Source organism: Corvus hawaiiensis, chromosome Z (genome assembly GCF_020740725.1).
Source record: "Corvus hawaiiensis isolate bCorHaw1 chromosome Z, bCorHaw1.pri.cur, whole genome shotgun sequence".
Lineage (NCBI taxonomy): Eukaryota > Metazoa > Chordata > Aves > Passeriformes > Corvidae > Corvus > Corvus hawaiiensis.
The window spans coordinates 7,164,643-7,191,265 of NC_063255.1; the positions used below are offsets into that span (position 1 = coordinate 7,164,643).

Sequence of the window (26,623 nt, forward strand, 5' to 3'; positions counted from 1 at the left end):
CTCATTAGCCATCATCAATTAAGCCCTACCCTTTGTAGCTGCTCATTTTTCAGGAGCATCAAGACAGGACTCAGGTTAGAGTGCAAAGTGAGTAAGAGACATAACCAGCTTCTCTGTCCCACAGTGAGGTTAAACCTGCACGACCAGATTTTATATATATGTGTGCGTATACATGTGTGTGTGTGTGTGTGTGTGTGTATGATGTGCTTAATGCTGGGAGTTACCAGCTTTCAATAAGTATTCAGACACATAATGTCCAAGGATGAAGAATCTGCAGTGGGAGCATCTCTGTGGGAAGTGCATTAATCTGTTTACGAGTTCCCAAAGCAGCACCTGAAACTAGCAGGGAATCTCACGAGTCAAATTTCACCCACTGTGGTAACCATTTTACTTCTTGTCTAAACAAGGAAACAGAGTCAGCTGCTTTGGGAGCCAAAATGGCTTCTGTTTGCATTGTACTGGAGCTCTGTTTTGGATGACCGTAATGAAAAACAGCAGTGTGTCTGTTCTCCTGAGAAATTTATGGTTAGTGGCAGATGTGCTACTCTGACACATCTAAGCCAAACTGAAAACTTTCAGACTGTTCCCCCTTCTTTCCATGAGCAGGTTACTATTTCCTCAGCTTTGCCGGTGTAACTTCATGTTCAGCACTCCGTACAGCTTCATACTTTTAATGGTAGACATGGGCAGCTACTATGAATACAGTCATAGTAGCAGATCTGTAATCACTGGTGGGTCACTTTAACTACAATCAGATGTCACAGCCTCTAACTAGTAGATAGACTTGGAAGGTTATTTTTTTCGTTGATTCTGCTCTCTGTAGGACACTCCCTACTGCCTCCAAATTACTTTCCACTACACCAGGAGAAGCCAAACTATGAAATTTTGTGAATAGCAAGAAATTACATGGTAATTGTAACTAATTTCTTCAACTCAGAGGATTCTTTGGGGAGCTAAATTTTTTTCCCCCTAAGGCTGCTAACAATTCAATGTAAACCATGGTGGCAGTGAACAAGTTGCACAAGATTTTTACAGACCACCCTTGAGGTAATTTTACCCAACCAGCCCCACTCAAGCAGAGTCACCTAGAGCAAAAACAGAATAAAATTTTATCCAACATACATAAACAGTATCTCATGTAATACTTCGAAACATAATATGGAGTTGCCGCTAACCAGAAAAACATATAGAAGTATTTTACAAAAACTTGTAAGAATTTACCCCAAGTCTAAGTGCAACCCCTTAAAAGAAGGAAGAAATCAGCAATGTAAACATCATATTCCGCTTAGAGATGGGCTCCAGATGCTGACAATCTGCTTTAATGTCCTCTCCTCTCACCACTGCCCAAGAATTAAACCATCAACCTTATGATCCAGAACAGCTGTAGAAGTGTGAGCATAGCACCAGGAACAGGGGTAGGAAGTAAATGTGTGCATAAAACCCGTTATTCTTTCTTTTTGTGTAAAAGCTCTGGACTAATAAGGATTGGACCCCCTAGAATTTTGGTTACACTTTCAACAAATGATTGTCTTAGTTAAATAGGAGGTCTACTTTCTCTTTGGCAACAAACAAGATTTTGAGTGTAACATAGTTTCTGTATCTTAAATGCTATCCTGACATATTTTCAGTATCTTTCAGAAAAAAACCTGGAGTTTTCTCTAACAGAATGCGACATCCCTCTAAGTTTGTTAGCTATGTGACCATGCCCCTGTTTGCAACAATGGGGAAGGTTATTAATTCATCCACTATAATGTTCTATAATGCCTCAGTTTTATGAATTTGCATACTACAATTATATCTGCAAGTACAGAGTAAAGTATGCCTTAAGGCAGTAAAAAGAAGATTCAACATAGCATGAGATGGAAATTTCTTAAAGAGCTGGAATTAGTATTCCCTTTGTCTTACAGATTTACCAAGAGCTTCAAAATTAGTTTAGGCTCCCATTTTTCTAGACCCTGTCCAAGCATGTAGGAAGAGATATTCTTTGCCCAGGAGGTAACATGTCATCAGAATAGAAAGCCAGAACACAAACACTGCAGGACAGAGACTGAACTGCCTTTTGTGAAGTCAGCTGTGGCAGCAGATTTCATGAGGGAGCAGGAAGAATCGCTACATTTCTGCTAGGCTTATAGTTCTTACAATAAAACATTTTTCCTACGTGTAACTTGCGAACAGTAGTGGGTGACCAAGAATGCAATGAAATACAGATCATCTGCCTGCTATAGTAGTAACTTAGGCAAATCTTTCACAGAATAGGACACAGAAGACAGGCTTGTGAGAGCAAGACTAGAAGTTTGCATGGTGAAAAAAAGTTCTTCACACACGTCTACCTTTGTGGGTTTCAGTTTAATTTACTTTCGTAGCCCCAGCACACAGTGTTAGCATTGCATTTCAAGTTCCTGTGATAGCAGCTGGATGGACTTTTTGACTCATCGACCAAAATCTTCTAATGGCCAAAACCCACAACATACACTTGGATTCTAAGAGTGACTTAGAGGCAAAAGATGGTGAATTTTCTGGATACAGAAGCAAAAGTTTTGGTCCCAATGAGCTTGTGTGCAGCTGGATTTCAGGATGATGAGTAGTGTTCAGTCTCTGCTGCCTCATTTCCGTCAGCAGTCTGAAATTGAATTACACAGCAATTTTCTTGCAGAACAGTCCTGCAGTCCTGCTGCTATCGCTACATTCTGCTTTGGGCCTCACTTGAAGAGGAAGTACAGGGGGTGATTTGTCTGTAGCTTGTTTTGTAGTATTGTCACATGGGGAAGCTCTCTCTGCTGTCTTCCTTGCAATTCAGCGTTTTTTCCAAGCATGAACTATAAATATCCCTGGATTCTGATATTAACCAGGGTTTCAGCTATGAAAAGGATCATCTCAATTTGATTTAAGTAGTACCAAATTAAAACAAACAAGCAAACAAAAAACTCAGAAATAACCAAACTAAAACAAAAAAAATCCAACCCATGATTTAAAATAGTGATTTTCTAAAAGGTATTGGCTGGCAGATTGTCCCTGTTGTTTGGTCTGCTTAGTGTGCTTTGCTTAGCAAGTGTTTCATACCTCGCTAAGCAGGTCAGGAGGCCCACGGTACATCACCCTATAGCCAGTCACGTGCAGACCAGCTCGGTTAATTTTGGCAAGGGTCATGGATGCATTTTGTCAGCACACTGACCGCAAAAGCATGCAAGCAGATGAGTGATCCTCCTTTCCCCCCCCCCCCCCCTTTTTTTTTTTTTTTCACTAGCAGCATCTCATCACCAGCAAGAACAAATCTTTTCTTCCCGGCACTCGGGTCACGTTTGTCCGTACGGTAGGATCCCGCCTAGCAGCGAAGGCAGACACACCGCCCCGCCGCTTCCTGGGAATCGTAGTCCTGCGCTCCACAGCACCCGGGCGGCTTCCTCGGCGCAGCCGCTCCGGGAACTACGCGGCCCGGCACGCCCGGAGCCGCCGCCGTGCTTCCTGTGGCCGCGGCGGGAGCGCGGCGCCGCCGGGGCCGAGCCGCAGGTAGACGAGCCGCGTCAGGCGGGGCGGCGGCGGCGCCCGGGCGGGGCGGCCCGGCGGGAGCGGCCGCGGGGGTCTCGGGGCGCGGGGCGGCTCCAGAGAGCTGGGTGGCGGCGCCGCCGTGTCCCCTCCATGTCCCCCGCTGTGTCCCCCGCCGCCCGCCGAGCTCGGCCTGCCGGCGCTGAGGGCGCGGCCTGCGGGGCGGAGGGGCCGGGCAGGAGCCGCGGGCACTGATCGGCCGCGGGCACTGATCGGCCGCGGGCACTGAGCGGCCATGCCGTGTTCGTGGGAACACGGGCGTAGCGGGGGCGGAGGTACAGGAACGGCATGGAAGCCTTTCGGGCTGTCCGTGAAGCAGGGAAGTGTTGATATCGGTTTTCACGGGCCTGAGGGAGGACCCGTTAAGTTAAAAACAAAAATCGTGTTTAAAATGTAAGTTAGTTCCTAAGGTGATAGTGTTATGTTTCTGTAACTATTTATCTACTGTCCCCACAAATGTATAAATGACACAAGCTTTATCCGTTGAAGACAAATCTAGTTGAACATTCCATTTCTTCTTAATTTTACTTAGATTTATCATTTGGCATTGACCATGTACCTGTTGGTTCAGTCAGAGCAACACAAAAGCTCAGCAGAGGTTCAGCTTGTATATTCAATAGTCTTTTTTTCCTCAAAAAGTTGGTAACTTGCCCTGCTTATACAGTTTTAATCGCCTTCAACCAATGGAGTTCTAGGAGGTATAGCTAAGGTGTCTATAAGGTGCCACAAGAGGCAGCATGCTGTCCTCGTTTTAAGGAGCTCTTAATGTATGTTGCTACTTTCATGGCCAGTATAACATCCTTCAGTCCCTTCTGATGGAGGATTCACTTCAGGAATGGAGGAACTCTGCTGTCCTGTGTTGAAGTTCTTGTCTTTCAGTGTAGACCGTGCTTATTTCTCATAATTTGTATGTACACAGACTGCAGCTTACTTGACAGTTATGCCTTGAACTGTATTTATCCTCCTCAGAATTGGAGACCAGATTATACCAAATGGCACTTTATAAAAAAAATTTCCTTGTTGAACTAAATACTTCAATTAGCATATTCTGGTATTTAAACCATGAGGATCAAGTGGTTTTTAGAAGTAGTGGCTTTAAACAGGAAATGAAGTACAACTAGTTCTCAGTGCTCCAGCTGCTCTTTTTACAGCACCATGATGGCATGGTGGAGGGTGTGGGGGTAGTGATCCTCTAAGCCTTTCTCCTCCTGCCCGCTGTGGGAGGTTCTCTGATAAATACCAGCTAAGCACAGTTCGTGCTCATGAGATGGTTGGGATGACTGAGTAACTGAACACAGTTTTGTTCCTGCTGTGGGGTAAACCGGTTTGGTAGCCTGCTTGCACAGCTTGGGCTGTAACTCTGAGTGATCTGTCAAGGTGGGTCTCTCATCTTAAAGCTTCATCACGCACATCTGTAACTAAGCCATAAACTGCCATTGGTAAATTGTAAGTGCAAGCCAACTAATACAGTTTTGCCCTTCAGTGCCAACATTATTAGATCACAGAACAGCCACCAGGCTACAATGAGGTTTCTGAATCTGCTATGTCCTTGTCTTCAGTCCTTCATGCTTTTTAGACTTTGAAACCGGGAGAGAGAACCTGAAGACAGTTAAAGCAGGGTAGGGGTGAGCCAGTGAGGATTAATGAAGGTCCAGTCCTATTTACATTACCATCTGAAAGTCACGTGGCATGTAGCCCAAAATGAGACTGGGGAAAAATAACTTGCATAGACTAAGGTATTGCATCACAGTTTATGACCAGCAACAGAAAACCTGGATTATTAAATTCTAATCCACTTGTTCCCTTTTGCTGTCCTTCTGATGTACTGCTTCAGGTGTTTGTAGGAGAATTACAAATAGGGCAACAGGTCATACTAAGCTTCACCACGGCTGTATTAGTAAAAGTTAGGAGAGGTATGATGCTTGTAGTAGAGGAAAGAAGAAGGCAGATCCCTGCAAGGGGAAAAAGAGGACTTGCAGAACAGTAGAATAGTGACAAGCAAATGGCAGAAGATCCAGACAGACAAAAAGGATTTTTGGAGGGGAATATTGGGTGCAATATATTGAGGAGAAAATCTCTATTCACTACCAGATATACTACAAAGCAATTCTGTGCAAGGATAATTAAACACACAAACATGTTTAAAAGGACAGAGGTTGCAAAGTTCAATTATTCAAAGGTTGGAGCATTAAACAATGAAAATTAGTTACTTAGGTGATTTTAGTCATCTTGGTACGTATGGATTATGATACTGTTTTTCTCAAGCCAGATAGTTCTCACTGTCTGGCTTGAGACATAGGGAATGTTTTGTTAGAGCAGCAAAGTTAATGGTGTTCAGTTCACTTGCGCATAAAAGTGATCTGCTTTACCAGCTGCTCAGCAAATCATTACTGTGGTCTTGGATGTTTTTTTGCAGTGCTTACTACAGATCACTAAGTTTTGTATAAAAGTTAATTTCTCAACATACCATGAGCTAAGGCAAGTACTGGCATTATCCGTATTTTAAGGATAGGGATTAAAACACAGGAAAACAATCCACAAATATTGAAAGCTCAGTTTGAGACCAACTTGATTGCTTTCAAAATAGCTAACATGATTCACTGGTGCATGACACAAATGCTCTTTTGTATTGTCCAGTGTTGTATGAAGCAGACTTTAAGCAGCAGGGTAAGAAAAGAGGTAACATACTCTAAGAGGTAGGTGGTCCCTCAGGCTGTGGCTCTAGTGCTGCCTTCTTTCCTCTGCAGACTATACCTGTGTCTTTTCAACTGGATAGTGAAACTGCTGGTTCTACAGCCCAGACAGTCCCAAACCAGCACCAAAACAATTACCTCCCCCTTCAGATTTATACTTTCAGCTAGATCTATTTTAGATCTTTTCCCCAGTCCTGCTCTCTACCAAGACAGGAAAGAAGACAAGTAGTTGTGCCACCACAAACAGGAGAAGGAAGGACTGAGAATGAACAGCACTACTTTTAACTTAGCTAAAGAGAAAGTACCATGAATTTGTATCTCCAACTCCTGCTACACTGCAGCTAACAGGAACCTCTTTTCCACTTGCAGGAAAATCCAGTTTGACAACAAATGAGTGGGGTATCCCCTATAACAGCCTTCTCAATTTCTAAACAGCCATACTTTTATTCCCAGAGACCCATAGTAATTGTCTGCATGCAAGAGTAGTCTCATAGAAGCTGTAACTATGGTGTATCGTAAAATATATAAGCAGAATGAAGCTTGTCAAACAACTTTGGTTTTTGATGTAAATTCTTTCTGTTTGGCATCCCAGCCCTGATTATAAGCTTTATAGACTGTATAGACAACATTCCGTGTCCCATCACAGGTTTTTGAAAGAAACATCTTGAGTGAGATGAACATAGATCAGATACTCAGAAGAATCTTTAGCTGACTGCTACACTATGAAGGTTACAGCTGGGAAGAAGTTGTTGTAATGGAAACAGGCAATAATTTCAGATAGCATAACTCACTCCGTTCTATGTATTAAAAATGTTTATGGAGAATGCAGTCCAGTCAAAAGGCATAGATGGTAGATAAAAGAGAGATTAACCACGTTAGTTCTTCATTTTACTCTTCTGCTTACAGTTGTCCTTTAAACTGTACTGGCTCCAGCTCCAGCCTTTACATGTATGATAGCTGCATCTATTTTTCCTGGTCATAAGCTTGCTGGTCATAAACTTCATTGTTATCAACAATAAGTACTTAAAAAATAAAGCTGTCTTTGCAGACCCAGTTTCTAAGTGACCGTAAAGAGTCAGTGAGCAACAGCTCCACAAGCCTCAATCATGCTGTCAAACCAAACTTAGTGTGTGATATATTTTGGAAGGATTATTTTTCTTCATGGACTCCTATAAAATCTGGGTTCTTTCTTTATGTCAGTAGTGCAAAAAAAATCAAACTGGTGATCAGTGTTGTCAGCATTTGTCAGGTTGACTCATAAAGCACAAGTATTAACAAGTTTTAAGGAAGGGATGCTCATTTTATCTGCTTAATCTGTCTCACAAACCGTGGCCTGTAGAAGGAAGGGTTGTCCGTACTGCGATCTTATGGAAGATTCTGGCTAAAAACACTGACTACTTGGGATTTGAATGTATTTCAATTTTCAATTCAGGCACTAGGAATTTAAATTTCCATCTGCATTTTTATGGCTAGATCTGAAGTGTGATTTAAATTCTTAAGAGAGATGCAAAATGCAGAACAAGTGAAGGGATTCAAGTTTGACACCTAGGTTTGTCTGTTCGTAAAATGAATACAGGATGTTCAGTTGAGAAAGAATAGAATAGACTAAAACAAGGTTATACCATATTTTAATGGGAATGGCAAAGGACTGGGTGCATGTCTGTAGCAGTGTATGAGATCTCTGGGGCCTGTATTTTTGTTTCAGAAGTATTTGCTGTTGCAGGAAGCTGATGTGCACCAGGGTAAATTTTGACTGGAAGGGCATCGATAGGGAGAAAGGAGAAACCCTAGAGCTGTAGAAAAATTAGAGAAGCCAGTAGAAAAGAAGTTTGCAAAAGGGGAGCTGCAAACAGAGTTTGGAGAGAAAGAGTGTGTCACATGAAAGGAAGTAAAAATATTGGTGTGAACTAAGATACTGCTTTGTAAGTAGTGCTTAGTAAAGGTGGGTTGGGAAAGCAATTTTGACAGTGTGTAGGAGAGACAGAAAATAGAAAGGACATGAGGAGCAGGAATCCATTTGCTAAGCATCACCAGAGGAGCTAAGAAGGGTAAGAGTATGTTTAGCTGGGCCAAAGGACTAGAAGCAGTATTGTGGAATAGAAGGACTTTTGGGTAGAGGATCAAAACTGATGTTTTAGAGGGCTGGAGTGGCAAAGGAGAGAAGGCAGTAAGTTAAAAGAGATAACAGGATCCCTTGGGCATGAAAAAGGTAAAGGAATAAAGCTTTAGAGAGTGTAACAGCAAAAATTAGTGTAGGAGAAAGGATGTTGTCAGCAAGTGCAAGTAAGTTTCTTAAGATTCCCTTGATTATTACCACTGATTACTTACTGTATCCTCTCAAAGAGCTGAAGTGACCAAGATACAATCATGCCTTTAAACTCAAAGCCATGCCTTTAAACTTAGTAACTTCAAATCTCTTGTCATGGATGTTGAAACTAGGAGGAATCTGTCAGCACTGCTAGATGAAATGGCTTCTATGGCACTGTCCTGCCCTTGCACAGGCATACTGGCATACAGATAACAAGCCCCAAGCTCAACAACGATCTGGGTTTAAAGCAAAAGAAAGAATGGTTAATTTTCATCTGTGTCAGTCTTCCCTGTCCAGTTCAGTATGGGATCACACAAGTGCCATTGAGCTGTCAAAGCAGGACTTAAGCTTTCAGTACAATTTCCATAAACTGGGTCCTTTAGTGATCCCCTCCCCTTAAGAGCAGAGAGACATAACCTGCATCTATCTTCTAAAAAGCACTTCCTTTAAAAGCAGGTTGAGCCAGTCTTAATGCTTCTACAGTTCCTGCCACATTGTTCATCAGTGTTTTCCCGTGCCTCCTTCAGTTTTTTCAACCCCAGAGAGTAGATGTGGTTGAAAACTGGTAACTTTCCTTTTTCACCATCTCCTTTGGATTCTTTGGTTTGTTTGTTTTGTTGGGGTTTTTTTTGCTGGAGGTATTAGCAGGATAAGTTAATGGAAGAGGATTGACAATATGCAGCTAGGAGGGGATAGAACTGTGTCAGTGCTTAACTTGGATTGGTGTGATTTCTGAGATTGGGCCCTTATGGTGTATTTCCATGAGGATGCAGAAGGATGATACACGCCTTATTCTTTCTATCTTATCTTCTTCCACTGCCGTTCCAGGTTTCAAACATCCAGCACCTACCCTTCCTTGTTATGTGCCATCTCAGGTTGTCATTTGTCTTTCCATCAGCCTAACATTCTGAAGCATTCTGAAATGATGAAAGAACAGATACTTCTACCATTGTTGTTTCAAGGTGTCCTGACTTCTAGCATTTTTGTTTGAAGGAGTCCTGGCTGAGGAATTCCTCAGAAGATAGCAGGGATGAGAGCTGTTAAGCCGTTATATATGTTCAGTTGCCCACGAGACCGCAGAAAGTCCCTGTAATTCAATCTGAGTAGAAATCCATTAGCTTAAAAGCAATCTCTTCTCCACTCTTTGGCCAGGAGTGGTCTAAATGCATATAATAGTTATTATTAATGCATTCTTAAACCATTTATTGCCTTTAATTCAAAAAGCCTGGATACAGTGGACTGCAATAGTCTGATCCTTATTGTGGGAAGTATACTGGAACTGAAATAAACTGCATATGTGTCTGCTGCAAAGTTTGAAGTAATTTAGTGGAACAGTAGGCTCTTACAACTGATTGTTCTCAGCTGTACCATTACGTATTAGAAATACAGGTCCTTTCGAAATTTATATTTAATTCATACTGCCTTGTGGTGCTAAAAGAGATTAAGGACTGGATAGTGTGTTTTAAAAAAATGCTGTCCCCACAGTATATGCCTCATCGTGTTTGCATTATGGAATGAGAATTCTCAAGTGGTGTGTTGAAGTTCTTTACTGGTGCTTTTCACCCCAGGAACTTCTGAAGCTGTGGGACTCTACCAGTGTTAAATTTATAGGAGGGACACAGTTTTGCTTAACTGCAGTTGACTCATTTCTTTATTTCCTTTTTTTTAGGCTAGAGTAACTGACAGAATCTAAAAGGAGACATATTCACCAAATATGGAAGAGGATACCAAACCTATCTTGGTTCCTGTGGGTGGTGATGAAAGCAATTATGGAATCATGAATATACAGTTTAATCCAGAAGACTATAAGTGCAAAAGGTATGAGGAAAGATGAACCTGAAGAATTACTATGTAGCAAAGAGTTGTTTAATCTTTGTTTTTGACAACAGAATCCTACAAAGACAGAAGGTGCACATTTGGAAACCAGAATCTCTGTACAAACAGTTCCTACTTCATCACTATATGATAATATTTTATTTCCAAGTACCTGGTGAACAGATACTGTATTTTGTTTACAAGGGTAAGATTTTTCTATTGCCATCATTTCAGAGAGAGTTCTCCATTAAGAACTCATCATGAGGCTTTTAAAGTGCTCTTCAAACATGGAATATTGTGTGTATACTAGAGCATGATTTTTTTTATTTAGAACAACTCACTGAAATGTTGAGACTATGCAAGAAAGTTTGCTAGATGTTGTAGATAAATGGCTATCAATATGTGTAGATGGTGCTGTATGCATTCTGCAGGTGATGCTGGAAAAATACATTATTTGCTAGTACTAAGTGAGCTGAGTGACCTTTACTGCTTTTTAAGAAAAAAAAAGTGTAGTGCATTCTGAGATTGAGCAAATATGAAAAATTCGTCAGTCCAGCCTTATTACTATGCCTTCAAAAATTATATCTCTAGCTAAGTTGTTATTTTACATCTTTTCCTAAGAGTTTAACATCTCCACAAAGGGGGTTGGAATCGGAGACCTTCTCTGCTGCAGTTAAGATTTTTGTGGGCTGGTCATGGAACCAAAACTGAAATCAGTCTGGGAACAGCCCTTGTAATACTAGCTGAAGGCATCAGCTCTGCATTTTTAGATGAAGGAATAGCACCATAGCACCTCTTGGACCTATTTATGATTCTTTTTTTCCTCTTTACAGCCATCATATTTCAGTAACGCAGTTTTCCTGAAGGAACTGAAGATGGCGGTGTTGCATACAAAAAAAAAATCACGTTGTTGGAGGCCACTTCAGCAAAAAAAAAAGAGTTCTTGAGGATAGAGCTTTGATGCTATCTCAGCCTCCAGCTTTGGAAAGCTATGAAAGCCTACTTACATGCTCTTCTCTGCAAGTAAAGGAAGGAGGATAAGGGTCTGAGTGAGGGAACAAAGGGAGCACAGGTGTAGAAGCATACAGAATTGTGTATATAAAGGCTAGGAAACAGTAGAGTACTTTCAGGTAGAAAAGGCAACTGTGAATGAATGTAAATGAAGTCTTTCTCTTATTGTGGAGTATCTGAGCCCCTCATGGCCTTCTTGTCATAGGAAGACCGCTAATCTGTATGACTTTCTGGAGCAACTTGTTTTGGAGGAAGTATGTGTTCCGTTTGAGGAGCAGTGGGTTTCAGGTGTTGTGGTGATGCAGTAGCAATGAGAGAGGTTTTTTGAAATACCTAAATGCTAAGACTCACTTTTCTAAGTGAGGTTAGGTATTGTTTCCATATTGTGTGGTTGTGGTTTTTTCCCTGTGATTTCTTAAGTCTGGATACTCAGCTTCATAAAAGGTCATAGCCTCTGGCATTTGGTTCCCTTCCTAAAAGCAGAAGTGTGTACTTGAATTGTGTGCCCACATTCACGGCCTCTAGCTCTGCAGATCTGCCTAAATGTCCTTACTGCTCCTCTCTTGAGTTCATTCTCCCATTTTCTATGACCTAGGGTTTTTGTCTTTCAGGTATGCAGAGGCACAAGGATGAAGGGCATGAGGCCTGGGATATCAGAAAGACCTGGAAATCACAGAGGGGCTAAACAAGTTTGAACTCCATTTCTATACTAGAACAGGCAACCCCCACACTTTAAAAGAAGAAATAAGGAAGAAGAGGCCATTGGGGTCTGTGTCAGTCATGGTCAGAGCAGTGGACAGTTTGAAGGGCTTCTTCATTAAACCTTTAGAGATTAGCAGCTCCAGGGAAGGAGGATTATTACACATAGAAGTATCAAACAGTGCAAATCCAGTAGTACAATGCAGTGTGGTTTTGCTCTGTTCCTTTTTTTAACTTACTATTCAGAAACTGGACCCAAGTGGGTGCTTGGTCACTTTGCTTTGATTGAGATAGCTCTTCAAGTGTTCTGTGTGATTTGCTGTAATTACTGATTGTCTGTTTTAGTGCTGTTCTGCACTTTTGTTTGGGTTGCTTGAGATTTGAGGCATTTGCATAGTTATTTGGTTTTCTTAACAGCTTGGAGGATTTGGGATTTTTGAAAGGAATGCTTTTCAGTGTTTACATAAGAACAATGAGCTAATTGTTTTTTAGAGTTGTAAATTACTTTGTCTAGTATTGTTTTGCTAATTTGGGGGAAATATAAAGCCACTTTTAATCCTTTTAAGGAGGATGTTATTGTTCTTCGTGGTGACCCGAATTACTCACACGGTATTCAGGGTGTTTTTCCCATTTTGTAGGGCCCTTTGGAAACTGGAATATTGTGGCATTTAAGTAAAACCTTATAAAATGAAGGCCTTGTTGCATTTGTAAAATTATGGCTCAGGCCTGTTACTTTGGCTAGAGAAGGACTGTGAGAAAAGTCTGTGAGAAGAAAAACAATTAGTTTTTACCCATGAGAATGTAGTATCAACAGAAGCATGAAAGTTAAACAATAGAAGGAGAAAACAGCAACATATCTGTACCTGTAATTTTTCTGAGTGCTTGAATGCTTATGCTATAGGTATGTTGTAGTTAGTACTAGCCAGTGAGTCTATTGTAGTAGTTTAGCAGCCAATGAATATATAACACGAATGATAACATACAAGAAGTGTATAAAAGAGGCTGCTTTGTTTAATAAACGGCTTTTTGGCCCTTGAAAGGGGCACTGTCCTTGTGTGTGTGTGTGTGTGGTGACCGCCCCAACAGCGACATCATATCATTGCTGCAGTGGCTTGTTGGTAGTTATTGTATGCAAAAGAGGGAGTTTCTTGTTTTCTTCCAACTGCTCTTAAAATCTGTTCACTGTCAACAGATACTGCAGTTGTCAGTCGGGAATACTTGAATCTTCAAAGAAGCAATTGATGTTTCATTTTGCATATGAAAAAACTTGACAATGCTTCCTGCTAAAGGAAGATCAAGACTTCTGCCTTTTTTTCTTATTCTTTTTGAAGTCCCACAGGTTCCCAGAATGTAGGAGGCATCAGTAAGTTAAATTCAACAGCTATAAATTAAACAGTGTCTGTAGATGGCAGTCAGAGAAGCCTTTTTCATGCAAAAGTGGTTGATTCCCTTTATTTTCAAAGTTCTTTTAACTTAGAAGAAGGTAGGCAATGGTCGGCAACCTGTGCAAATCTATCCTTTCTGCATTTATTATGCCTTTATTACTCCATACGAATGTGATAATTTTACACCATGGCTTCCTTTCCCTGTATTTCTCTCTTGCCAACACTTCTGTGAATTCCTAATACTGCTTCTTATTAACTGGAAAAATTTGTAACCTTAATTAAGAACCTTCATATTTCTTGGTAAGTGACAAGTAAAATAGCTTTTGTCTTTGACACAGAAGAGGAACAGTGATTGAAATGTGTTGTGGTAAAACTTGTGATTTCTAATTTGTTAAAGTGTGCAAGCAATGACATTATGCTTTGAAAGGGTATTTTAGTTCTGCATCCAGCATGCAAGTTAAGAAACTTGTGGGATCGTGCTGTAATTACTATAACGGTGATATCCATGCGGAAAAATTTAGGTAAAGCGTATTGCCAAGAGAATGAAGATCTTACAGAATAACTGTAAGCACACTGTCTAATGCTTCAGTAAATTCAGACAGCTTAGAAAGTAGAAACCAAGTCGCTTGGGGAATTCTTTGATACAGATTTCCTTAAGAGAATCGCACTGATACTGTAATCGCAGAGGATCCTGAGTTGGAAGAGGCCCACAAGGATCCTTAAATCCAACTCCTGGCCCTTTACAGGACAACCCCCAGAATCAGATCATGTGCCTGAGACTGGTGTCCAAATGCTTCTTGAACTCTGACAGGCTTGGTACCATGGCCAGTTCCCTGGGGAAACTTCCAGTGCCTGGTGCTCCTATCCAGATAGGCAGTTGCCAATTATGAAATAGCCACCTATTCTTATTATTTTTTCTCCTTATCTTAATTTCCAATACAGTGAATCAGTTTTACTCCTTAGTTTGTTCTCTGCCCTAAACAGCATTTCTATAATAATTTGGTAACTCAGTAAGACAATAAAGCTGTAGGAATTTACTAGCTTTATTTCTGTGTGACAATCCTGTCACATCCCTGAAAAGTAAGTGATTGATGTGGGGTTCAAAGTAATCTGTGCAGTAAGCTAAAGTGTCTCCTTGTGGTCTCTTTGGAGGAAAGAAATTGTAAAGCATCCTGTAAAGAAGGTTTTTGCCTATTTGTTTAAAAATGTAAAGCTTGTCTAATGTCAAGTCATTAAGAGCATCATGTAGAGCTAAAAGACATAGTGTTACAAAAAAAATCACCTCAATACTTACCATGTTTTTGATCACATCTCAAGAACTAATTGTTTGATGTTTAAAAATACTTCAGCAAAGGTACTTGAAAAGCAGTATTATTTAATTTAGAAGTTCTGGAGATATGCATTAGTCTTACTCCTTCATTGCCCTGCAAGATGTAGTACATTGCTGAAAATATCCGTAAGATGAATGCACCATCCTTATACAAAATTGTATGTGTTTGGCCAGTGTTCCTTTTATGCTGTTCTTGCTAGCCCTCCAAATCCAACACTAGAACTTTGCTTATCACAGTATTTGGGAAAAACCTTAATCATGAGCATCTCTTTTCATTTTCTTTGCTTGCAAAAATTGCTACTGAAGTTCAAAACATGAGGAAGTTTGGACAGAATCACTCTTCTTTCTTTTCCTGGACTGGCTCTAGAGAATTATTATTAACTATACCTTTGTGTGAGTAAGAAAAGATGAGTGTAGCTGCAGGTTTTCTGGGAATGTTTTCTGAAATACCCCTACAGAGTGTAATGTATGGAAGATTTGGACCTCCTGCATGTGGTCCTGCAAGTTTTCCATACTCATGGTGCTGTGGAAAACAGCTCTGTTTTACTGGTATGTTTGCCCTGGTAAAAGAGTGTTGTTTTTCAGGCTAGCTGATGAAATAGTAATTGTAATTGTGTCTTTTAGTGTGGATGAAATTCAAGAGACATTATAGTTTATCTCAGTGCATGAAAATTATCTGCAGTGTTTCACGTCATAGTCACACCCTCCAGTCATGCAATCTCTCCCCTTCCCCCAGATCATCTTGTCCAACATTCTTTTCACAATCATTTTGCCACTTGAGAGATATGATATAATTGCCTGTATAAATCAGATTTTTTTGTAGGAATGTATTGTACCTGCTAATACTTGCATGTACAGAGTGCTTGCCTGTTAGACATAAGGTCCCTAAATGGTTTTTCAAAATATATCCCAGATTATATCCTACCTGCTTTGAGCTTTGAAATTCTCAGTCTTTGAGAACTTCTTTGAGCTTTTGAGAGAGCTTCTCAGACTGCCATTTGAGTTATGCCTACAACCAGTCTTTGATCTGGGTATTGCTGGGACCAATACCTTGACCCTGATCCTAAACAAGGTGCTACCCTCTCCTAGTGGAGATCAGGGAGAAAGGTTGCCTCCTAGCCTGCTCACACAGCTTCCAAGTCAGACTGATGTTTTCAAAGAGACCTGCAAGTAACATAAAATTGATGGGTGGTCAGTCTGTTTTAGCAGTCACTTGCTCAGGGCTAGTGGTGCAGTGGTACCCCAGAAGAAATATAATTAACTGCTGCTTTACATAATTTTCATTCTCAACAGATTCACAGGAGTAGAGATCAAGAGGGGAAGTAGCCCAAGTATTGGTAGCAATAAACATATGCATTCCTCTAGTCAGGAAGCAGAAGCAATAGGTATATAGAATTTCTTAGGGATTGTTTACTTTTGTTTTCTTTTCCTCATCCATAGATTAGATTCTGGGTCATACCCATTTGTTTTGTGCTAGACCATAAGTTGCTTGTTTAATCCAGACTCTGTTCATAATACTGAAGAAAATGAAATGTCTTTCTTTAAACAATTTTTTACCTACAGATAGGTTTTTGCTACACATAATTTATTTTCTTTATATTTGTTTGGTCATTGGACTAACAACACTGCTTTCCCCATAAAATAGGATGTTGTATTCATGTTTTCTGTTACTTTAATTTTAAAATCATCCTTAGCTTTCATCTTGAATTGCTTTAAAAAATAATCTCGCTGTCGTACACTCTGGAAGTTTTCTTCAACATCCATGTTAGCAGCTGTTGAACACCATCTTGAAAGAAATCTTTGTCACAGATCTACTTGCTTTGAAGCAAAATGTAGACTTTGTCTCACTAACCTTTCCACAATTGCAGTGGAATTTTATGGGGATGTACTAATAATATTAAATGGAGATGAGGAGAGGGGTGAAGGTCTACACACTGTGCAGCTCCCATGTAATTAGCAAAACACATACTTTTATGTGTTCTAAATATAGTGCATGTCAGAGATCCAAACAGAAAACAGCAGAGAGCTGAGTGGAGGTGGGGCGGCATTTAAACAAGTTACTTTTCCTCTTTTCAGAACTACAGTTTTTATTTTACAGGTCTTCTAATGAAATATATTTTAGCTGTGTCCAATGATTGGCTCAACCTAATAAATTTTATGCTAAAACAAGTGAAGTCCTTAGGAACTGACAGTCCATGAGTATTTTTGTACTTCATCTACATGTGGAATGTTAGCCCCTTGTGCCTGTGTTCTGAGTAATAAAGCTATTGCTTAAAATTTTTTTCTCTTAAATTGAGATCTCTCTCTAATTGTTTATAAGAAAACCACAAAAGAGCACACACAAAACACGTATTTCCCCCATCATGTCATATTAATAGGAAGAAGAGTCAATTGAGAATGTTTTAGAGAATTAAAAGTGTTCATTTTCATTTCAGTAAGTAGGAAACAACTTAGAAAGTCTAAGCCATTTTTTCCATGATGAAGGAATATGTAAGAATTAATTCAGATAAAAGAAAGAATGAATTTGTGGAGATGGAAGTTTGTATTCTCTATTTTCCACTTTTGTGACTCAAGTTTTCTTATTTTCTTAGGTGCTCCCACATACTGTCTCCCCTTAAGCACACAGGAATAGGAACCTATCTTCATCTCTTCCAAAGACCGAGCAAAGAACTGTGTTCCTTATCTTCCTTACAGATAAAATGTGGTGTCATAGTACAAATGCTTAATGATTAACTGGGAAAGAGAATGGGAACTTTTTTATGGATGGTATTGACAGCTGCAGCTGAAGAGGTTGCCCAAGTTCCTTTGTAGTCTGAAACAGAAATTAATATCGAAAACCAGTCAATTCAAATAGATTCTGCTCATATTGCAGAATAAATGGCATGGCTTTATTGATGACCTAGTTCCTGTTCCTAGTAGTTGGAAACTTGTGATCTCTGTTTCTATGGGTTTTTGAGTGATTTAAACATCAGCCTGGAAGAGGAAGATCAGAAAGCTGTTGAGGTAGTTTTAAAAATTAAAAGCACTGCTGAAAGGAAAAAAAAACCCAGTGTATTAGGGCTTAGAGGCCACTAGTGTCCTCTGTCTTGTTTGAGAAATTAGCCTCTCAGTGCCAGGAATGAATGTTGGTTTTAAGCAAGAGCATAATATGCCTATATGGAAGTAAATTATACTTGAGTTAGAAAAGAAAATGTCAGCAATACCTTGATTCAGACATGTTTGTCTGGTAGTGCTCCTTGCACGAAGCTGGATTTATGTTGTGTTTTAACTTTAGGAGCAGCTTTCACTGTGCTTGCTCTGTACCCCTGTGTGTGCAGAGAGAACAAGGGGGGCATGTGGGTTTGCCCACTTTCTCCTTCAGCAGCTGTGACCGTGCCTGCAGTCTAACTAAGGTGGGGAAGAAGGAAGCGAGACAAAGTCCATTCCCTGTTGCTTTGGCTTAAAAATAGTGTGAGCACATGGACTTACATTGTCTTGGTTCCTTCCCCACTGAACACAATTCTATGTAGTGTTTTCAGCTAGATTAGTAGTTCCTAATCTTTTCATAGGTGGTTCTCACTGCCACCGCTCATTCCTCTTTCTTATGCTTTCTGTTTCTACCTCTGTTCCTCTGCACTAGTTCTGGCAACACCAGTTATAAGCACTAATAAGCTTGCCCAAGCTTATTAACATGTATTTCTGGTGTGATTCATTGTTGAAAACTAACAGTTGGATATTAGGTCTGATGTTAGGTTGCTCTACAGAATCTGGGCTGGAGGCCATTTTAATATGGATGATAAACTCATGGCTCTTTCATGGATGGCAGCTTCTGTCAATGGCATTGATTGATATTTTTGCATTTGCCTTGTGTCAGTGAATGACAAAACCATCCTGAGTACTGCTGACCTGTTCTCTGAGTTGTATGTTAGATCTTGTGTTCCACGGTTTTAAGGGTTTTCCTTTTTTCCCTTTTTTTCCCCTCCTTTAGACCATTTCATGTGGAGCCCACAAACATAGTCAGTGTGAATGATGACATGCAAAGAGTCACTGATGAAGCTTCAGCAATGAATAAGCGAATTCATTACTATAGCAGGCTCACATCCCCTGCAGACAAGGCATTGGTAAGGCAAAGACAGGGCCTCATTAACTGGGTGGTCTCTGGCATGTTGGGTCTTACACAGCCTAGATTTATATAAGCAGTGGAAATAAAGGTTGGGGGAGAATTGTTCTGCAGCTTGCTTTGAATTAAGTATCTAGTAGCTGAGTGCCTTAGAAAGGTTTTGTTTTATCACAAGCTGTTATTTACTTCCTGTGCAATGCCTTCACCATTAAAAGAAAACATACAAACAACATGAATTTTATAAGAGTGACCCAGGCTGCCCAGATTTCTCCCTTCTATAAGATTTAAGCAGTTTAAGTAGCTGCAGTAATTGAACTGCTGAGCTAGCATGATCTGTTCATAGTGTGTTTACACATATTTTGCAGAAGGAAAATGCATTTTTCTGCTCTCTAGAAATTCTATCAACTGTTTGTTGGGTTTTTCCCCCCAGGAAGAGAATTAGCATAGTACAACCTTTTCTTTCTTTTTTAAATTTTTTTTTTAATGTAATTTCTTGGAAACATTTGTGACCTAAAATAGTTGACTTGCTGTATTCAGGACAATTGGTTATATTGATGTTACTAATAAGTCTTGTTTTTTATCCACTTTTTAGATTGCTCCTGATCATGTACTCCCAGCTCCTGATGAAATCTACGTGTACAGTCCATTAGGAACTGCTTTTAAAGTTGACAGTTGCACAGATGGCTATGGTAAAAACTCCAGTCTAGTGACAATGTATGTTAAACACCTTGCCATATATTAGCCACAAAATGCATTATTATTGAATGTTCTATATAGTATATGTAACTGTTGTTAACTAAGAAGACAATATGAGGTAAGAGTAGTTCTTAAAATATTGACTGGATTTTTTCTTCCTAGATTTATGATATGGAATACCATGATGGGTACATCCATATTAAGTATCCCATGGGGAATAAAACAGGTAAACTATGAAAAATGTATGCATATGAAAATGCTTTTGGTAACATGGCTAACTCTTCATTTTTTTGTATTAACTGTATTTCTCATTCTTAACAGGCAGGCTTCACTTCTGGAATTATTCTCATCTTACTGATGGGCATTTTGACTCTTTATTGCTGTTACAGAGTTGTGAAATCACGGCAAATGATACGTAAGAAATCCAAAGCTTCATAATGCAAATATTTCCATTAAGTGTGAAATACCAATATGCAATAGATTCTGTTTGTATGTGTCTTTACTATACATTAGACCTGACCTGCAAATAAAAGCTATTCCATTGAATATCTCTCTATTTTTGTAGTCTGTGTCTAAGCTCTGTATGCTAAATGCCTGCCTTCCCTTATTAGGTATTCCTTCAGTTGTTTGGGACCTAAGTATTATAGCCAAACACAAACAGTCAGCAAGCATGGTTTCAGATGTTCACTTACTAAGTTTTTGGGGACCTGGAGAGTTAGAGGCATCTTTTCTCCATAAGCACTGTCCAGTGCTCTATATATCTGATCAGCTTGCACAGTGGAACAGGGTGGGCTCTGTATTGCCCTAATATTTGTGTATATCCTGTGTTGAAAGCACTTTAAGTACAGTCAGCAGCTGAAGCAGTCACTGACAGTGGATCTAATTAGAATGTACTTGTATTGTTCAAAAGTTCATCTTGCGGCTCTTGTTTGGTTGGTGCTTTTGTGCATAAATTAACCTCTAACTTGCTCAAATAAAGGCCATTAAGACTTTCAGTTTGTGACTGGACTCATTTCAGGGCACTGTTGAGGAATAGTTCATGGTCTGGCCTTCTTATAACTCCTGCAAAGGGCTTTAGCTGCAAATGCATGGTGGCATTTTTGCCATGTCTTATTTCAGTGCTTCTGAAAGTATTCAAAAGTAGTAGTATGACCCCATAAAAGTCTCTACTTTAGGCTTCTTCAGTCAAACACTTTATGAGTGCTATATTTTAAAGTTACTGGCAATTCTCTTAGTCCTTGAAAGTGCTGGGAATGTGTGTCAGAATATTCTAAAAAAACCCTCCACATTTTGTCATGAATAGTTCTACTAATTCTAGTGTAACATTTTGTTTAGATATATTTTTTGGGTTTTGTATCTTTTTCAGCTTTAACAGATACCTCAAACTGGGAATTCCCAGATGTTTGCAAGTATTACTTTGGATCCTTTGGTCAATGGTCAAGCCTCATATTTTCTATGGTATCACTTGTTGGAGCCATGGTTGTTTATTGGGTACTTATGTCCAACTTTCTGTTCAACACAGGGAAATTTATATACAGTAAGTATACATTTTTGGTTAAGTTTTAACAGCAAACCTTTAGAAAGATCAAGACTGCTTTATACTTAAACAGGATGGTCCATTTATGTAATCTTGATTTTCCTGCTACATTGCATGAAAAATCAGTTGAGAATAAGTAACTGTGTGTGGTGTTATGGGCAAAGTCCTGTGTGTTTTCAAAGCCACTTTTTCAATTTCTCAAAGTGTGGTTTTCTTGGTATAGTTTAAACAACCTAAACCTGGTTGCTTGTTTCCTCTCTTCTCAGTCCCCCTTTGTTTACATGAGCGTATCTATTTCAACAGCCCTATAACAGGCTAGACTATTGAAATTATTCAGGATAATGAAAAACTATAGTTTCATTATAGATTTTAACAAACACACTGAAAGTATTGCCATATAGGAAATTTTTGCAAGTGTCCATGAGGGAACAGTGAACTGTATCACAGTAAAAATGATTCTTAGTGTGGCACTGCTACAAAAGAAAACACATTGGGTTTTTATACCCTGGTACATGCACAGGCACACAAGCCTTTGTGCATGTAATCAGTGTAGAGTTCTGGGAATGGATGATGGAATGGACAGCTTTGAAAATCTGACTCATAGTATTGAATAGGTTGACTAAGATTTAAGAGGTTCTGTTTTGAAGGTAGTTAACAGCTCTCTGAGGCAAGTAACAGCACAGACACTTAAACCTCTTAAACAGTGTTTAATTAGAATTTCCGCCATCCCTGAAGGACATACTTTGCTATGTTGGTTAATGACTGATGTATTTTATAGCTGACCTAATTTATATGTTGTTACAGCCATTTCATTTTAGACTTTGGGGTTTTTTTAAGAAGATTAATACTTAAATCTTAAATTATTCTAAATGAAATAATGCCAATTCTTATAAGCAAAATTCAAAATGGTGAAAAGAGCTTCTTTTCTAGGAGAAAAGTCCTGCTTTTTCATGGGTCTGGCATGTTATTTTATCACTTACCTCTATTTGTTTGGAGTTCTTATTTAAGTTGTTTGGTCTGAGATAACAATCACTGGCTTCTTTTAACTTTCATACTTAATTACTAGGTAATAAAATATGTAATAGGATGTAGGTTTGACACAATGGCATCTTCCTGCCATGTGTTTCTAAGTATTCTAAGGCTACTGTATTTAATTCTAATACATTCCAATGACTTTTTAAAACATCTGCACATACAATTTATGTGGGAAAAAATTGATTTCCTGAGGGAGGATGGTCTAGAAATCTGTAGTACACCAAGAATGCAAGAATTGTTAACTGAGTACAATATCATGTCTTTTCTTCAACATGCTGTCGCATGGTCTTGTTCAGTTTTTGTTTTATGAAAAAAAAGAAATCCACAAATGCAGTTTCTAGTCCTAAACTGCTTTTTAAATACAGAAGAAACAAAAGTTACATCTTTAACTACTTTGAAAGTGCTTTAATTCTGTAAGAGCTATTAATTTTGATGGATTCTCACTAGGTACTTTTTTTCAATTAGTGATTAAGTGAGGAGGTGAACACAAAATAGTGATTAAGTGAGGAGGTGATCAGTGATTTTAGTTAAATCTTCTGATTGGTGTATACCCTGAACTAGTAGAAGTAAGTATGAGAAACTTATTTGTGATTCAAGGTGTCATAAATCAAAATAAAGAAAGAAGAAACAGTTTTCTTCCCACAAGACTTTTTGCTTTCTTTATGAGAAACAAGCTGCTTTTAATTGCATTTAAAAAATCTGAGGCCAACTGCCCCGGTCGATTCTCTGTGTGCATAACACACCCACATGCAACAGAAGCAAAATTTAACCAGTGACATGCTACTTCAGTTTCCAAGCTGATGGAGCATTTTCTTTGTGTATATATACATAAATATAATGAAATTGCTATCCAATACCCTCTTAAAGGTGAGGTTGCAGAAACTTGGAAGTAACTGGTGTTGTATAGCAGTAAAGTAGCACAGGAGCGTACTGGAAATAAGACAGTACTAGAAATGCATGTAGACAGTAAGGCTTAAACCTTTTTCCAGAATTGTCTGTGGATACATGGAAAAAGCATCCCACAGAGCCTCTTTTGAAAAAGAAAATATTAGAGAAATGAGTAAGGGAAGCTTTTTCTATATAATACCATCTGGACTAGGGGTATGGTTGCATGCCCTCTTTTTCTGGATTTAAGATGCATCTGTCACTGGCCTACTGTTCAACACTACCAACCGAGTAGCTGGGAGAACGGGAGGTGTGCTTGTGGAACAGGAATCCTAGGAGTGGGGAGTCTTGGGAAATTTATAAATGGACAGGGCTACTGAGAAGAAAGTAGTAGAGTGTGGGGCTACTATAAAACACTTTTACAATAGTTTGAAAATTTTCACTTGGGTCTGTGGGGAGTGCAAGCTGCTGTATTGTGCCTCTGATGTAGTTTTCCAAAGTATTTTCTTAATTATTTTAGTCTAGTCAAGAGGTGAAAGCCTAGTAGCAGGTTTGGGACATTGATAGTGAGATTTTCTTCTTTTCAGACTTTGTTCATGACATTAATGTAACGGATATTGTTCCTGGCACCAATGGAAGTAACAGAGGTAAGAAGCCCTTGTAGTATTGTGTTTCCAGTTTTGGGGTGGGGGTTTGAAGGCAAGTCATCATGTTTCAATGCCTAACCACATTCCAGTTATAAAGTATATGTCGTAAGTTGTAACTATGTGTTTCTTAAAAACCTGTAGTTTCCTATCTGGGATTTGTACTTCCACAAATAACCACACACTTGGAGATCTTAATAATTGGGGAAGGGAAAAATAAGTAAAGAAAGTGGAGGTGGGAATAAGTATTAAAAAGTCAGTTACAAGTTTCTGTATGCCCAGATACATCCTCCGTAAAAGCCTGAATGTTAACTTTTTAACGTTGCACAATGAGGAATTGCCTTAAGGAATTTTAACTTTCACACCCTAAATTTGAGGCACCTTAGTTCTGTTCATTGTTTAAAATCTCGACTGGGGCAGCTTTGCTACTCACCAGTTCTGCAGCAAGATAATTTTTTTAAAAACTTACGTAAGAACAGCTTTAATGATGCTGAGTGCAAAAAAGAAATAAGTGTCAGGCTACTTGAGCCTCCGCTTGTGCTTTTTGGAGCATCTGACATTTACACAACTAAGGGAAGAAACTTCAGTCAAGTATGAACATAGATCTGCTCAGGGTTCTTAAGTAGGCATTCTACATTCTTAATGTAGAATGAAGACAGGAGCAAGGCAGGCACTGTCAACCCCTGAATCTTTCTGCTTCTGTAATAGTGACTGAATCTGTACTGCTTTCTGAGGAAGCAGAAAGCTTTCTCTATCCTGAGTGCATGAGGAATGGGGAAACATATCACTACCAGCTGGGCAGCTGTATGTAACACTAGCTGCAGCTGTGTTTCTGGAGAGCAGATGTTGGAGTCAGGCAAGGAGTTGAGAAATAGTTCTGAAAACCAGTTGATTTGCATTTGAGCTAGTGATGAATCCTGCTTCTCTTGCAGTCCTTACCAGCAAGGCACCAATTTGTGCTCTCTCCGGCTTCTGCTGTTCTCTCCCATTCTTATGCAGCAGGGGGTATAACTTGGAGGCAAAGTAGACAATATTCCACACTATCCTCCACCAACTAGAAGATTTAAAGCAGCTGTTACACAAAATTAAGGACTGCCAGATGTTCAAGTGACTCTTGACAGGACATTCAGGGCTACCAATGAGATCAGTAAGAACAAAAGCATTTTTCAAGGGTTGTAAAACAATCCTCTTTTAAGCAAGAAATTTGTCAGAATGATTCTTACACCTTCGGTTTTGTGACAGAATGGCAATGCAGACAGTGTAGGATAATGGCTGCTGAGTATTGCAGGAGGCCAAGATTTAAAATAAGACATTATGAGCACAATAAGACAGTTTTATATTTCAACACAGAGCTTCATAGGCATGTGTTCTGCACAGGGTCTTTTTGGTTGATTTTGTTCCAGTCACTTGTTCAAGTGCTGCCATTGTTCAACCTCCATGTAAGATGTTCCCTCTTAGGAATGTTACTGGAGCACATCTTAAATTTGTTGTGTTGTCTGGCAGTGATGTACTTGCCCCTGTCATGGCACAAAGATGACAAGAGTGTTTTTGTTCAGTGCATGAGGTTTTGACCTGCCAGTAGCTTTTTTGCAATCCTTTGTTTGTAGAGCAGTTTACAGTAATTCAGGCTCTTCTGTACAGAGGTGCACATGGATCTTTGTTGATATGATCTTAGTGAAGTGTGCCGGGACAGATTAGGATGCTAAATATGCAGCCAGATGCAGAGAAGCATTGCTATGACTTGATTCCAGCAGGTGCACGTAGGCACTGAACAGACCTTGTTATAGGTATGTGACCTTGAAGGATGATCCTGTGTCACAACTTGGACTTCAGATAAATTATCATCTTTGTTCTGCTCAGCTGGAAGAACTGTAGCACTGTCAGATTAGAGTGCAAGGTGCCTAGTAGTGGAATTGTAGCAATGAATTCCTGATTAAAAAAACAAAGAGAAGTTAGGAACTGAATGCTGAACATTGCACTTGAGAAATCCTCAGTAGGTAAAACACAACCAGCAATTGTGGGATCTTGGCTGTGAATATTCTGTGCAAGTAAAACCCTTTTCATCTGAAGATATTTTTCTTTTCCTTTCTTCCAGTCATTTGTCCAAGTGCTGCTAGTGGTCACCTGCCACAGAACAGGAGTGTGATGTTCTCGTCTGGCAACAGAACAGGTTTTGAGCTCTTTGAGGAATGGTGGGACAAATCACAAACAGTACCATTTTACCTGATTGCAGTTCTTCTACCCCTGCTAAATCTGAAGTCTCCATCCTTCTTTGCGAAGTTTAATGTCCTAGGTAGGTAACAAATACTATTAAAGCATTCGTTCATTGTGACTGAAGTGTTCAGAAGACAGTGAAATCTACTCCAGTGAGTAGAATCGTATAATCTTTTAGGTTGGAAAAGTCCTGTAAGATCATTGAGTCCAACTGTTAACCCAACACTGTCAAGTCCACCACTTAACCATGTCCATAAGTGCTATATCTATACATTTTTTAAATATGTCCAGGGGTGGTGACTTGACCATTACCCTGGATAGCCTGTTCCAGTGCTTGACAGCCCTTTCTGAGAAGAACATTTTCCAAATCTGAACCTTCTCTGGTACAGCTTGAGGCCGTGTCCTCTCATCCTGTCACTGATTGCCTGGGAGAAGTGACCAAGCCTCACCTGGCTGCAGCCTCCTTTCAGGCAGTTGTAGAGAGTGGTAAGGTAACCCCTGAGCCTCCTTTTCACCAGGCCAAACACCCCCAGCTCCCTCAGCTGCTCCTCATAGAACTTGTGCTCCTGACCCTTCACTAGCTTCATTTCCTTCCCCTAGACACTTCCCAGCATCTCGATGTCCTTCTTGTCTTGAGGGGCCCAAAACTGGCAATATTCACGTCACAGGGGCAGCCTCAGCAGTGCCAAGTACTGCAGGACAATCCCTGCCCTGGTCCTGCTGGCCACA

General features: G+C 39.7%; 1 protein-coding gene across 4 annotated transcripts in view; it reads left to right on the forward strand.

Annotated features, from left to right (window-relative positions):
- Window positions 1–3,416: 3,416 nt before the first annotated feature.
- Window positions 3,417–26,623, forward strand: part of SLC38A9 (solute carrier family 38 member 9) — a 47,534-nt gene continuing 24,327 nt past the window's right edge. For 2 of the 4 annotated variants that reach the window (XM_048290602.1, XM_048290604.1), the window contains exons 1-9: window positions 3,417–3,507; window positions 10,214–10,362; window positions 18,752–18,884; window positions 19,476–19,597; window positions 19,742–19,805; window positions 19,901–19,994; window positions 20,946–21,116; window positions 23,624–23,683; window positions 25,776–25,973. In XM_048290602.1, coding sequence (XP_048146559.1) covers window positions 10,259–10,362; window positions 18,752–18,884; window positions 19,476–19,597; window positions 19,742–19,805; window positions 19,901–19,994; window positions 20,946–21,116; window positions 23,624–23,683; window positions 25,776–25,973 — 946 coding nt within the window. In that variant the 5' untranslated portion in view covers window positions 3,417–3,507; window positions 10,214–10,258. Of the gene's footprint in view, window positions 3,508–3,739; window positions 3,937–10,213; window positions 10,363–18,751; window positions 18,885–19,475; window positions 19,598–19,741; window positions 19,806–19,900; window positions 19,995–20,945; window positions 21,117–23,623; window positions 23,684–25,775; window positions 25,974–26,623 lie in introns of those variants that run through there. The other 2 variants (XM_048290603.1, XM_048290605.1) reach the window with 2 other exon arrangements.